The 15827-nt window shown below is 42.7% G+C and overlaps 1 protein-coding gene across 1 annotated transcript; it reads right to left on the bottom strand.

Moving 5' to 3' along the window:
• Positions 1-228: 228 nt before the first annotated feature.
• Positions 229-15483, bottom strand: LOC310944937 (sialate:O-sulfotransferase 1-like; the record flags this gene model as incomplete). The annotated part of the gene is made up of 8 exons (XM_083910793.1): positions 229-581; positions 1525-1725; positions 2679-2843; positions 3308-3452; positions 3932-4053; positions 6030-6214; positions 7292-7406; positions 15090-15483. 8 exons carry the CDS (start codon positions 15481-15483, stop codon positions 229-231), a joined length of 1680 nt encoding a protein of 559 aa, XP_083766919.1.
• Positions 15484-15827: the final 344 nt, after the last annotated feature.

The raw sequence follows: 15827 nt of genomic DNA, 5'->3' as shown, positions 1-15827 counted from the left end.
CATCACTGTTCGCCATTGGATCGCACAATGAATTGTCGTATTTCCTCCTGTGACCTCTGCTGCGTTTCCATGACACCGCAGCCAAACACAGTGTGCCTGGCTTATCAAACAGTCAGGTGGTCCACTTTCCATCAGCCAGTCTGTGTGTGTGTGTGTGTCTGTTCCCCACAGAGCACTCACTAAAGAACTTGTCCTGCTGCACCAGGCATGAGTGACCTTTTCAGATCATCATCTGGGGAGGTACTCCTGTGGAAGTCCACTAAAGTTCCTGTTCTGCAGAGCCTGGTCAACACTGTGGATAAAGGAGTCAATCATGTGTCTCATGTCAGGGGTGAAGGGGTCAAAGGAGGGCTGCTGGGTCCCCGAGCGTTTGAAATGGCCGTCCTGGTTGCTCTCGGCACAAAGCAGCCTCTCCTCCGCCATTGTGACGTTTAGGAACGCGGTGATGAGACGGAGCTGAGGGAGAAGAGCTCTCTGCAGCTCCTCGTAGTGCACCACCAGTAGACGGCGTCCAAATTTCAGCCAGCTCAGTGCGTGGGACGCCCACCAGGGGGCATAGCTGGAGACAAATTCTGGCCAGTCTGCAGGTGAAAGAGAGTAAATTGTGATGCAGTGACGGCAGTTATTTCTGGTATGGTTAATGTCAAAGATTAGTGTTTAAGTAAGAGTGATCTTTTTTATCATTTGTTGAAATCCTCTTCACATCCCCATAGCTTAAAGTGGTGTCGGTGTCTGTAGCTCTTGCCATACTTCTACTTCTTTTTGGGGAGGGTCACCAATTGCAAAATATTTTTTTTAAAGCCTTTTACTCGATATCTATTTAATAAGACATGCATTAGGTTGAGTCACAATTCATTCATCAGACGTGCTGTCTGCTGGAAATGTCATTTTAATCTCTATAAAAAACACTATGTGTTACAGAAATGGCAGTACAACAAGTCATTATATACTTTTCATGATCTATATTGTGAATCAGGTAAGAAACAGCTTCAATAAACATGGCCAATAACTGTTAGCAGCTGTACCTGACAATAACAATGAAGCTGTCATCAAAGAATGACGATTATAGACTCGTATTACAAATTAAAGGGCCAAATTAACTAATGTACAGCTGCTACATGAATAAAATAAACATCATAATAATGATAATTTACTTAGATCGATAGATACACGTACAGTCAACAAAATAGTTGCCAAAGAAAACTTTTATGATGGTACTTTGTACTTTGTATTTCCTCTTAGTATTCATGTTTCTGAACATATTTTGTCATCTCCCTGTATCTTCAGGAGTTCAGATAAGCTGCAATCCTCTGTTAAAGATGCTGAATTTTATGTTTTAAGAACCTACTCACAGTATTTACTGTATGTGACAGCTCAGTGCAGGCGTCACATAAATACCCTGAGGTCCACTGCAGCTGTAACATCAGGAGCAGGACATTATTCAGCAATAAGTACAGCATCTGTCTGCAGAGCCGTAAAAGCACTCGACCGTTATGTCTGCGTGTGGATTGCGGACTGCGTTACCTTTGCTTTTCCACTGTGTGTCCGTGGCGTGTCCTAAGTGTCCGGCGCACTTGCGATTGAATTCGGCCATGAGGGAGCGATAAGGGTTTCGAATGAGCAGGATGCCAGAATCGAACATCTCGATCTCTTTCTGACCGCTCTCGTGGGTCTTCACGCAGATGCTGCGGCCGCTCTTCCAATAATCCTTCTCACCTTTGAAGCCTGGCACCGATGAAGAAATAAAAATTGGACAGGGTCAGCTGCATAGCAACTCACTCAAACACTCATTTGTGAGAGAGGATTTCAGTGCAACCAAGTCTGCAGTTCCACTTTTACATTTCTGCAAACCACATATATGTTTTTTACACGTGTACAGACATACGTAGCAACATAATTTTAACCACTTGTGGCTGAAAAGAGGAAATGACAGATTTAGCATCTCTGTGGGGCTATAAAAAGATCATGGGTTTACCTCATGGCCCTAAATATTCTCTCCATTAAAAATGTGTTGTGTTGCACCATAAAACACACTGACATCTTGCCTGCGACATACACTGTTGTGACGCATTGAGAATTGCCATTTGAGTGGTGTCATGTCAGTTTTTAAAACTGGGATTTCACAGATGCACCCAGGCATCAATTGGACGGTCAGTCACATTAGTGTCCACACATATGTGCAGTGCAGTTATAAACAAAATTGACATCATTTTTATTGAAGAGGAGGTAAAGCGAATGATGTCGCGTTGAGCTTTGATCAACGATTAATCAGTTTGAAGCTTGTTTCATGATTAAAACAAGATTTGTGATTGTTTCAGCTTCTTCAATGTGAATATTTTCCCAGTTTATTTGCCCCAGATAAAGAAATAATTAAAAACGGAATTATTTTGGTTTGTGGGCAAAACAAGACATCGATTAATGAAAATAATTATGAAAAGATTAGCTCCTCAGGAAAATGGTTACCAATGAAATCAAGTGTGAAGTACGCTAATTCTCTAATAGACGATCAAAAATAGTCATTTTGTAAACAGCATAGTCGCTGATGATGCAAACATATAGGCAAATTTGGCCTATATGTCACATGCAAACATTCTATCTGCACTGGTTTTCAGAAAAAAATAATAATGGGAAGGTTTTTTCCTGTTAGAACAGGCTGCGCAGTGCCCTTCACAGCTCACCTCTGTTGTACAACATGCCATCGAAATAGAAGCTGCCAGTGTAGTAGCCGGTCACCAGCTCAATGAGATGCCGTACCCAGGTGTTGCCTGCGCCAGGAAAACTCGACAGAGCCACCAGGGAGCTGGATCTCTCAGGCAGAAACATTCTCTCTTTGCACCTGGAATCTAGAGGGACAGTGTTTTTTTTTTTTCCCCTGTCAGTTTCAGTTACATATATTTACACAAGATCAGAATTACCACAGTGCGGATTAATTTTCAGGGACAAAGGTAACGCGGAACTAAGAGGAGAGGATCGGAGGATAAGAGTTGAGATAGCTGCAGCGGTCTGATCTAAGTCTGAGATGAACACTGCTTACAAGGCAATTTCATCCTCAGCCATGCACTAAGTCCTCTTCCTCGCCAGAAAACGGCACAGGATTCACTGACAGTGTCGGGGAATGGAATCATTTAGAGTATGTTGTTTTTACGGGGGGCCATTTTACTGGAGACAAGAGAGGCTGCAAAAAATCCTGACAAAGCAGAAGGGGGATCTGATTAAAACAGAGGCACGGTCTGGTAATTATTACACTATCAGAACGAGACGCGGCTAGAATTTTAAACGCGTGGATGATTGACACAAATTCCCTCACCGAGCACAGGTGTGTGATACACCAGGTAGTGGTCGTGCTCAGCGGACGCACTGGGTGTGGAGTTGCTGGTGTCGTTGAGCGCGAACACCGGTGACATCCGTGTACAGAAACAGTGCGGCTTCTTGAACACAGCCAGAGGAAACTCCTGGAAAAACCCAAAAGCAACAAATATCCTTCATTTTTTTATTACATTATTCACATTTCTATCCAAAAATCCTGTCCAGCTTGCTTTTTTAATTTGTATGCAACAATTTTTGTCCCTTTTCCTGTTTTTTTTAGAAGGTCAGAACGCTCCATGTAAAAGCACAAGGACAAATACTGCATAGTCACTCAGACATACAGCACACACGGCAGTGTGGAAATTAATTACATTGTGGTTCCCGCCATGCAACATTTCTACTACCAGTGATTTCTCTTTTTAGAAAGAGACGCATCTGCTTCAGTTAGGTCTGAGTGCAGCATCCGGACTACTTCTAATTAGAGGCACATTAAACCTTAAATATTCAGCAAAATTCTAGGAGTTCTGTGAACCCACGTGTGATCTCCTGGGAGAGTAGACGGAGAGCCGCAGATTGTGCAATATTCGGATGATTTGCTCTGTAATTTCAGAGAAGTTATTCAAACCTTATCTGTGCAGGTCTCGATGCAGGACTGCGTTGTTCCGTTGGGCTGAAAGGAGGAGACGGGGAAGGTGTCGACGGTGCTCTTTGGCAACTTGAAGCAGCCGCGGTAGTGAACGTTTCTGACTGGAGAGAGGAAAATAAATGAGGGAATAGCTGCGTGCACTTGGAAAGATAATAAGGAAAGTTGGTAGAGTCATCCTTACTTAGAAACAACCTGTACAATGGTTTCGGGGTTAATTTGAAATATCCAGCCAGTCTTAAGTATTTCAGCCTGTAATATATTCATGCTCTTGACTGAATTGGAGTGTATAATACATTCAGAATTCAGCTGCAAACCTCCTGAGACACACACAGAACCATCCAATCATGAATATTAATACCATATATGAAATAAAGTCCCTCTGTAATAGATTTGACCTTGCCGACAACAAGAATGGAGGAGGCAACGTTCGCGGATCGTCAGCGTTTTCATGATGAAATCACGGGGGAAACAGTGAAATAATAATAAAAACTAAATGTATATCTGGCAAAGCAGTACATCTTTACATGAAATATGTTTTTTCAGATAGAATATTATAGTATATTGAAACGCGGCGCATCACAACCTCTATTCTTCGTGCAGAATGAACAAGCGGGGCGTTGCGTATCCTCCACAGTCACTGCCTCAGATTATTCTTAACTGAAAAATGTTTCAGCAAATGTCATAAATCAAAATGAAGGCTACACTAAGCATGGTTTTATGCAAATATATGCGTGCTTAGTCAATCAATAAAACATGCGTTCTCATTGCATAATTATTTTACATGTTTATATATCATACAGTATACACACACAGGAGCCTGCCTATAATTTATATGTATATGTGTGTATTTATGGAGTTCTGACACTAAGGAAACTGCTGCTGCAGCCTGTTTTTCCACATCTTCATTTCATTGTTATTAAACTGACATGACATTTACACTGACTACATTTCCCAATTACATTTATTAAAAAAAAAGAATCCCCAGTTAATGTTGCAATTGTGCAAAAAAAAAACCTGCTGACGCCAGCTCACATTTTGTTTGACCTCTTCTTTTCTGGAGTTTTTCAGACGCGTGTCAGCCTGTTATGGTGACTGTCAGCACAGATGGAAGAGTTACTTAACTTAGCTGAGTCTTAGCTTCAACTGAAATCCATCCATCGCTTCTTTAAAATTAGAATTTTCACACACCCACCAATTAGTGACGCTACATTTATCCTCTGCATTTTCTTTATACACACACGAGTCATGGGCGTTTAGATGCCTTGCTCAGGGGTACCCCAGCCCTTGACCTGTCCCAGCATCTGAACCGAGCCAATCCCATCAGAGAGAGGGTGGAAACTGGGGTCACACATACAAACATTCACTATCACATTCACATCTATGGTCAATTTAGAACAGGGGGTCTCAAACTCAAAGGGCCTGGGGGTCAATATTTCACAGAATTTCAAAGTAAAAGCATTTTGTTGACATGGAACGGTGCATATTTTACGCAAAAATTAATCTTAATAGAAAAACGTATAAAGAAATGACTTAATTCCGATATTCAGTGGTGGGCCATATGAAATCAAATGGAGGGCAGCATGTGGTCCACGAGCCTCAAGTTTGAGACCTCTGATTTAGGCCCCATGGTCAAACTTGGAACTTAACCTGTGACCTTTTTGCTGTGAGGCAACAATTCCAGCTGCAAATCTGCAGTATTTGGGGATGATATCAAAGGGGATACACACATACGCACAGTGTGTTTTCTGTAAAAAACAAACAATAACAACTTTTCTGCGGGAATTAATAATAATAAGTGACAAAGGGATGCTATGTTTTAAAATTTTTGGTAGCACATGCTTTAGTGATTCTGGCTGCAGGACTGTATCAAAATAAAGTGCTTAGTCCTGGATCATGGTGATGAAAGAACAAGCTCAAATGATCTGGTTTGACAGGTGATCTTTATATGAGGTTATAATGGAGTTGCTGATCTTCTGAGCGATGCAGACTTGTTACTTTTTTAGGGGCACAGAGCATCAAAGTTATTTCTCCAGAGAAAAACAATCTCATTTCTTCCCCCAGGGGAGGTCTGACTTACATTTTCTGTGTCCTGGCAGCTGCTCCTCCACCTTGTAAATGGAGAGTCGACCCACACCGCCACACGGTGACCCTCTCTCACCCCGACACACCAGACTACAATCCTCCTCGGGAGCCCGCGCACTACTGATGCGATTCCCGCAGTGGCATTCAGCTCCAAACTCCAGACCTGCAAACTGGTAACCACTAACACACACACACACACACACACACACACACACACTGTTATTGATGTAGCCATGGGCAGTCCATAACCTCAAGCTATTGCCTCAGGCTAAACCATCCCTTAGGTCATCAGTTAACATTTCAATTTTTATCAATTAGCTCAAACTTCCAGGCATTTAATCAACAGAATGCTCCATCTCCCTGTGATATTTGTCAGTACTTTACCCTCCCTGCACTCATCTGACCATGTAATGCCTTTTCCTCTGCTGAACTGCAAGTCACCTCTGATCTGTACTTTACATATCAAAGCTGTTGTGACTCATCCCTCTCTTCCCCTGCCTCTCCGGAAAAGATAGAGACCTCATCAAAATTGACCTTTTCATATATGTCCTTTTGAAGCTTCCCCGTAAATTGCCTTGACTTTTAACTTTTTCTAGTCGCTGTAATTGGCCCGCTCAGGTAACGAGCACGACTGATTTTCATGTGGATGGGCGGGGGGGTGGATATGTGGGAGGTTAATGCTCAGTGGGCTTGAGATGTGAGCACCGGCTCTCAGTCTGACGGCATCCATATGTGCTCTGCTGCTTTGCTACGCTACTTTCTTTTTCGCCGCTAACATACAATAATTCAAGTGGATGATTTTGTGCTCAAAAGTCCACCCTCACCACCCCCCCCCCTCCACCGCCGCCTGTCCGCATCCACATCGTCTGGCAGGTTTAAAGAGTCACGTCAATGCTGCTAACTCAGCTCACACTGACCCAATAAGAGATTATCACACCGCAGCCACAGGGAAGCACACATTTAGCCACTGATTTATTCAGCAACTGCTGTAGTCAGCTCATTAAGCTTTCTGACACACACAAACCCACCTCTCCCTCCTTCCTTCTCCTGCAACAGATCAAGCCTTCTGTCCGGGCCTGCTCCTCACTCTCTCCCCTTTCTCACTCCCCCTCATCTTTTACTGTCATGCAGCCACCTGGCTCTCCACTGCCTCCCAAACACAGGAGGCATTCATGGAGGAGACCGAGATCCAAAGCATTTACTCAAACAGCAGGCCTTCTGTGGTCCCTTCACAGAGACACGCCACAAACGCATTACCTTTCTGAGCAGGTGTCCTGACACAGAGAACTGGTCATTTTGCGCAGGTCATAAAGCATGGTTCCTCCCAGGGCTCGGTCACTGGCATTGTGCAGAAAGCAACCCATGTAGGTTCCTGCATGTGTCATAAAAAAGCAGGGAAAGCAGTCAGTTTGGAAATATCTGTGATGAGAGGGATTGCTTCATTTGTTTTTATGGCTGTGAATGATTAGTTGTCCATCAGAATAATTGAGGATTGATTAAAAATGGATATAGTTATTGGTTGTAGCCCCATTACATGATCACACCAAATAATACAGGTTAGAATATTATATGTTAGACGTGTTAAATCAAAATTACAAGCACATGCTTGAGAAAAAAGTGTCTTTCACACTAAAATTAGCAGGTATGTCCGGATTTGTGAACCCGGCTAAACTCGCTAAAAGAGTCAATTAACACTGTTCCCATTGCCAGTGGTTGTTCTGTCATGTGGTGCTTTGTGCGCTGCTCACCCCTGCATAATGGGACGTGCAACAGAAACGAAAATGTGTTGGAGGAAGAAGAAAATAATCCTAGCTTGCTAAAAACATTTATTGCGATTTACATGCTGACGATGAATGCACATCGTAACATTGCGCTGGAAAGAAAAATAAATGTGTGTCCTCACCCAGGTCTTACTTGTCCTCCTATTCTGATAAAAACCCACATTCATTGCAGTGTCATTTGACCCGCGAGTGAATGCTTTTTAAACACATTTCTCATGGTTTTCTATTTTAACTACCTATGGGTATAAAACTTTGTCCTTTAACAGGGTCAAAGCAGTGACTTTACGTCATCACTGTCTCAATTTACACGACTTTACGCACCAGAATGTATTATAAGTCATGTACCTCATTAATTACATGATCAGTTTGCTAATTTATCATTCAACATAGATTGTTTTTATTCCTGTGAATAAAAGTCATGTTATGTATAATAGACTCCAATATGAAGATTAAGGTTTCCATGTAAAAAATGTCGCCTAAATTCAGTGTTTGATGTTATCCTGCTCTTTGCCACTCTGCCAAATCAAAGCCTGCTCTGCTGTCACATAAAAGTCTCCTTTAGCCCTTTATAGATATCTGTATGGAGAGGAGCATATGCATTTCTTTTGTATGCTGGCTTCATTTACATCTTTGCCCCTCGGTTCTGTGACTGGAATATTTTTAGGTTGTACTGTAAGCTGCATTTTTCCTTGTCAACTTTTTTGTTTTCAGCTCATGATGAAGTGTCCACGGCTAATATGTCAGTATGCACTCTGAGGTTTCTTCTTTTTTTTTTTACAAAATGCTAGGATGAATTTGCATTCATGGATGTTTTGAAGGTCTCAAGGACACTGCGTGTTCAAACACTTTAAAAGCTTTAAAAATAGACCGATGCCAACAGGTCAAAGAGAGGATTTAAAGGGGGGGTCGTTAGGGACTGAATGGATGTGTCAGCAAATGTTCACAGACGTAGAAATCCCGAGCAGGTCAAGCATCACCATATTGAATTCATGATACAATGAGTCTGCTTTGTCCTGTGAAGCTCATCTAGCTTGTTGTGCTGAAACGAGGTTGTGCTGAAACATGGTCTTCACAAGACTGATGCCGTAGAGCGTCAGCAGCCACTGCCTTGCCTGAACGCTGCGAGAAGTCAGCTCTGTCAAATCTGTAGCTTCTCAAGAGGCATCACCGATCCAGATCCCCTCCCCTCCCCCACTTTACGGAGAGCAAGGCAGGTCATTGCTTTAATCAAAGTGAAAGAGAAGCCCCAGGCAGGTGCAGCTGAGTGTTAATGGAGGGAAGAAGCTTGAATTCCCATGCGTGGTAGAAATGAGCGCGCAATGGTTTGACACTGTGGCGTTCTTTAACGCTGAGACGTATGACTGTGCTGGAGCTCATTCTTCCTCACAGGAGTGGATGGAAGAGTCTAATGATGGAGAGGGCATGAGGACGTACAGTATGTCACTGCCACAGTCTAGATATTCACTCTCTCTCTGTGTGTGTGTGTCCATTAAAAAATGGGCTGAGAAATGTTCAGGTGCCGTGTCCTAATCGAGGAGCTGCTTCCTCTGAGAAGGTGTTGTGTACGTGACGTGCACAGATGGCGCTTTTCCACTTGCACGGCGTGCCTCGTTTCGGCACGGCGAGGTTATACGGCTTTTCTATTAGCGACAGTACCTGCTCTGGCGAGGTTCCAAGCGAGCTGAGGCAATACAATGCGTGACGTTGGCCAACGATTGGTCAGGGTGCCGTCAGAGGAAGAGGCATGAGCAAGACGTCCAACAGAAGAGTCAAAGTGAACAATGCCAAACTTTAGATCAGTTTCAAACAACCTCAGTTTCCCAACCCTGGTCCTCAGGGAACACTGCCCTGCATGTTTTAGATGTTGCCCTACTCAAACACCTCTAATTCAGATGAACCGTAGAGCGTCAGCAGCCACTGCCTTGCCTGAACGCTGCGAGAGGTCAGCTCTGTCAAATCTGTAGCTTCTCAAGAGGCATCACCAATCCAGATCCCCTCCCCTCCCCCACTTTACGGAGAGCAAGGCAGGTCATTGCTTTAATCAAAGTGAAAGAGAAGCCCCAGGCAGGTGCGGCTGAGTGTTAATGGAGGGAAGAAGCTTGAATTCCCATGCGTGGTAGAAATGAGCGCGCGGAGGTTTGACACTGTGGCGTTCTTTAACGCTGAGACGTATGACTGTGCTGGAGCTCATTCTTCCTTACAGGAGTGGATGGAAGAGTCTAATGATGGAGAGGGCATGAGGACGTACAGTATATCACTGCCACAGTCTAGATATTCACTCTCTCTCTGTGTGTGTGTGTCCATTAAAAAATGGGCTGAGAAATGTTCGGGTGCCGTGTCCTAATCGAGGAGCTGCTTCCTCTGAGAAGGTGTTGTGTACGTGACGTGCACAAATGGCGCTTTTCCACTTGCACGGCGTGCCTCGTTTCGGCACGGCGAGGTTATACGGCTTTTCTATTAGCGACAGTACCTGCTCTGGCGAGGTTCCAAGCGAGCTGAGGCAATACAATGCGTGACGTTGGCCAACGATTGGTCAGGGTGCCGTCAGAGGAAGAGGCATGAGCAAGACGTCCAACAGAAGAGTCAAAGTGAACAATGCCAAACTTTAGATCAGTTTCAAACAACCTCAGTTTCCCAACCCTGGTCCTCAGGGAACACTGCCCTGCATGTTTTAGATGTTGCCCTACTCAAACACCTCTAATTCAGATGAACAGCTCGTTATCAGGCTTCTGCAGAGCTTGACGACGAGCTGACCAACCTCCTGTGAATTTGAAAATCGCAGTTGTAGATTAAATTAAAAAGCCATGGCGCTCGTATTTAAATGCTCTGTACGTGATTTTCTTTGCCCTGGGTCAAATACGACCTCTGCTGTGATGACGGAGCTGTATTTGAGCAAAGCTGAGGTCAGAGGAGGTGTGAACGAGTTGGAGTTGTATTTTTGTCAGAAGGCGAAAGAGAGGGGGGAAAAAGGCAGCGTTCAAATTTTCTTTTGTCTAAAAAGTAGCAGACCAATCGATGGTTCAGCTCTGATTAAAATTTTGAGCCACATCAGCCTAATTGAAATGTTTGTGTGCCGTAAAATCACAAGAAATGTTTAGAATTTTTTTTTATCCCGCTAAGAGGGAGCCACGGTAGGAGACACAGCAGCAAAATACTGAGTATTTACTTCTATACAATGTCCATCATGTGTCAGTTAGAATGAGAGAAAGGACAGAAAATAAGTAATGATTAAATCCAGAAGGAAGCATTAGTGCAACCATACAGACACCAAGTGCTGTAAAACTACGTACGTACGATTAAATCACCTGCACACTGAATCTGGATCCCACAATGCCACAATTGTTAAAATCTCTTTTCACACCTTTTACTGTGCAAAATAGTAAGTTCTCCTTGTAACTATGTAACGTTACTGATCTGCGTAAGAGATAAATCGGTGTCTAAAGACAGACTGAAGATGGAGATAAATGAAATGGTGGAAAAAAATTAAGATTTAATGACAAACCTGAGATGACGCCAAGATATTACAAGCCCGGTGTAATGTGATGATACATAAAATTTGCATCAGCCAAATTAACTATTGTGTAAAGGTAATTTAGAAACATTGATGCCATAAATGTATTAGCTCTGACAAGTTTATTTTTACACAGTAAAATGAAGGACTTAAAAAAAACAAAAAACATCACAAGTGTATCTGCCGCAAACATCTGGTTGGACTCCACTGTCGGATTAATTAGCGCTGTTTCGCGACTGCAACGCCGTTATGGTGTCCTGATTGTGCCATTTACTCCCCTCTGCTCCACCTTTGTGCCATCGAGAGTGAGAAAGAGCTTCTCAAATCATTATAATGATTTTTTTTTGTTAGAAAAGAGTGAAATATGTGACATTAGTGTGACATTGAAACTGTGGCTGCAGCCAAAGATAGTTTCATTAAACTCATTCATCCAAAACACAAGGCAGTTCATTTTACAATTACGTAACGCGCGGAATGGGGGAAAGAAATAAGCTCAAATTTGAGCGGCTGTGGCCAATAGATTGAGTCATTTAGTAAATTGGAACTGGGTGGACATTTTTTTTGGGAGGGGGGGATAGGGAATATAATTATTCTCTATTCTGAGATAGTTTGATGTGATGATTGTCATCTATATCTTAGTGGAGCAGAAAAACTTAAAACAAGGAACCAAGTGAAATTGAAAAGCTTCATTTGATTTTTTTTTTGGTGCCTTTTCCATGAAAACCTTAATTTTTTTCTCCTGTACACGTGACACAACAGAGCTGGGAGTTTTAATTCCGTGTCTTGGCTAATACTTTTAGACAGGAACCTTTGCCAGATGGCTGCGACTGAAACTGATCCCATTCCTGGCTCCGACATTTTTCATCTTTATTACCCTGCTTAGTGACTGAGTGGTTATGTAGTGTCTGTTTAAAAAAGGGATTAAGAGCTCTTATAGGATGCTTTTCAAAAAAAAAGCTGTTAGAACAAATGTCACTGAAGGTGATTCCACTGTATTTATTATTTCAACAAAATATCAGAAGAACAGGCGCTGTTAAACAACTAAGTACATCTCCAGGGAAATCTCCAAGCACTCAAGTCATGATAAGGGCTCTTTAACGGAGAATACACATCAGGGATTGTATGATTTCATCTTCACGATACTTTATTTTCTAGAAACTTCTTCTTTGACTGCCCGCCTTTTTTTTCCCCACTCCCTGGTTTTGAGAGGATCGGCGAGCGCTCTCTGCCTCACCTGCGAAATCTGAAGCACTCACTCGTAAAATGTCATATAAATGTGTAATGAAGCTCCTCTGAATATGCTAAGGTCATGCTCGTTGGTTTGTAAAAGTAGAATAAAATCTGATGTGAATGTGCTGCTGTGTTACCTCACCCCGAGGCCCCTTTTGGAGCAGGAAAGCACAGAATCACAGCATAGAAAATAAACTTTGTATATTTGCTTCTTCATATATTATTAACCCGGAAAGCCACAGCCTCACATCTTCAGCGGGGGGATATTTCTGTCTTGCAGATCTGCTTCCACAGGTCTGTTATAGAGACAGCAGGATAGTGACAGCGATGAGAGCGCTTTCATTGACTCTGCAGTGATATCTGCTGCAGTTTAATGGCAAGACAGGTGCCCAAGCCTTGGCTGCAGACACACACCGAGGCAGTTCATTATGAGCAAAACCACATTAGTTCCTGTGAGGAGACCACAAGCCTCTCAGTGCTACGGTTGTGTGAAGTGTAATGTACACACTACGTCACTGATCAAATACATTCAGAACTCATGAGGATTATCGGGACTTTGTTTGTTTTTGTGCTTCTTGGTGAGCAATAACAATTTGATTTATTGCCCAGTCGGACTGAATATTTGGAAATTGATTTGATATACACAGAACTTTAACCTTATGAACTCAAAAGATATGAACTAGGGCTGCACGATTCTGGATCACAATTTCTTTCCTTAGAATTGAGATCACGATTCTCTGGCATGATTTTTTTAATTCAGTTCAATTCATTTATATTTGTATAGCGTCAAATCATAACATACATTATCTCAAGGCACTGTACTGCACTGCACTCATGAACAAAAGCTTAGAACCATTCAATTAGGCATTCAAGTGAAGTGCCTGAACATGGCCCTGCACAATGGGCTTATTGTTATTATTGTTGTTATTGTTATTGTTGTGGCTTTAGTGACATATGGCGTGTTTCCACTCCGCTCGACTTGTGACGTAACCAGGGATAATGCGAGTGCCGTCACAGGAAGCGGCACAAGAATCAAACTGTACAACTGTACATCAGTTAAAAAGACTTAACAATCCTGGAAACTGGGTTAATCTCCAACATTTAGCAAGGAAATGTCTAAAATCTCATCCTTTCCAGCAGTGCTGTCGCTTAATACACCAGCTTAATACACAGGTGTGTTTATGTAGTTGGTGAAAATATTTATATACTGTACGTTTTAATGGAAAAAGGTAGCCGAAATGCTAAATTGTCTGGGTTAATTTGGCATCCAACAATAACAAGACAGAAAGACTGAAATGCAGCATTTGCTATTTGCACATTCAATTAGTAAGCAAAAGTAATTGCTAAGGCCCGAGTGCCCAGTTAACTATCACATCCATGTTGTTACCACCTTACTCTGACTCTAATTAATGTAATTAGGACACTGGGCGCCCGGTGGTCACATGTTACGTTAACACTTGTGGCTGTGCTTTGTTTTGCCTGCTGGCTAGCTGTTTTGTCAGGGAAGCTCCAGCAGTGCTTATGAAACCACAGCCCTGAATAATTGAGAGTCGAGAGCGCTGGACTAAACACACTGACCATTCATTTCACAGGTGTAAAAAAGGAAAAATTGTGACATTAAAACATCTTGAGAGAGTTGTTATGTTTCTGTAATGGTTAATACGCCAGTATGTTGCAGCTGTTTAGGTGAAATGATATATGATATTTTGAAATGATATTTTAATGCTAAAATATAACTATTATTCTTATCCATGAATTTCCATCAATCACATTTACTGTTCTACAAATAAAAACCTATAAAATAGTAATGTCTTGATTATGATTATTATGATTATTGAAGATGTCAAAATTATAGTTATTTACTTGCTTTCCTGAACAGAAACGTTAGTTTTAGTGGTTGAATGTGACGCCAATTTTGGGTATAAAATGGTGACATAAATAACAATAACATAACCATTTTTTGAATATTTTTTTTTATATATTTTTCTTGTTTCTGTGACAGGTGCGCTAATAAATTTGTTAAACGCTATCTTCATTATGATGCTGCTGCGTTTGTTTAATTCACATGATATTACAGAGTACTGTAATATTTACTCATAAAACGTGACAGAAACACAGTAAAGAGCAGAATATGGCTTTTATTTTCTTTGAAGGAAGTGACTTTGACGTCGACTTTTTGTCAACGATTTTTGTTTTTTTCCAATCCCAACGTCCTCTGTCGTTGTGGGAATGAGACGCGTGTCTCAGATCCACTGTCTGATGATGAAATAACACATTTATCTCAGGAAATTTGTAAAAATATGGATATTTTTTGGGGGTGAAGTGGCCCTTTAAGCACTATACTTGTGACATTTTGCGGGAGGAAAAAAAAGGTACAATATACGCCTTGCTAATAGTATCGTGATTATATTGTATCGTCACCCCTGTGTGGGATATGTATCGTATCGGCGTTTTCTTGCCAATACAAATAATTATTATGCATAGACATAATATATTCACAGAACAGCAAACGCTCATCTGTATAAATATTTACCCTTGTGCCTGCTGCTCCTGTGGAGGGAGACTCTCTGCTCTGGACTCTCTGGCAGTAGACTGTGAAACCAGCGGCGATGCAAGTGTTGGACCCCCGGGCTCCGGGGAGCAGGCCAGTGTCGCCCGGCCTTGGCTCCACCGCCGGACACGGACTGAATGGTGGCCCATCTGGAGCGCGCCCTCACGGCCAGCCCCGCGGTCCTGAAGGCCGTGGGCGGCGCGGAGAGGGACAGCATGGGCGGCAAGCTGCCGGCGAGGTGCGGCTGGGTGAGCCTGATGCTGGAGCGCTGCAGGAGCAGGATGCTGCCCGCCATCAGATAAGCGATGCCCAGGCAGAGCAGCAGCACCTGGGCACGCTTCAAGAGACATTGCAGCCTGTAGAGCGGCGCCACCATTCCCCACACTGTGTACGATCGCTGACCTCAGTGGAAGGCCTTTTCATATGGATTAGGAGCCAGGAGATGGATATGTAACCTACTTACAACATGGTTTTTGTCTGGTAATAATGCAGACTCTATGTCTTTATCCTTCATTGCTACACGACCAATCGCAGCAGAGGATGGGTGAATATGTTAGGACAGAGAGGGGGTGGAGTGTCCAGTTCTGTGGCCACTGGCGTCACGATGATCCGTGGAGGAAAAGCTGAAGCACAAAATCAGAGAAAGACAACAATAGATGGATTTAAAGCACAGTAATACTGGGAAAGAGAGTAACACAAACGTCTGGCATATTAGATGCA

Source organism: Microchirus variegatus (assembly GCF_963457635.1).
Source record: "Microchirus variegatus genome assembly, chromosome: 2".
NCBI lineage: Eukaryota > Metazoa > Chordata > Actinopteri > Pleuronectiformes > Soleidae > Microchirus > Microchirus variegatus.
Note: the sequence above shows the minus strand (reverse complement) of the source record. Positions and strands in the feature narration are given on the sequence as shown.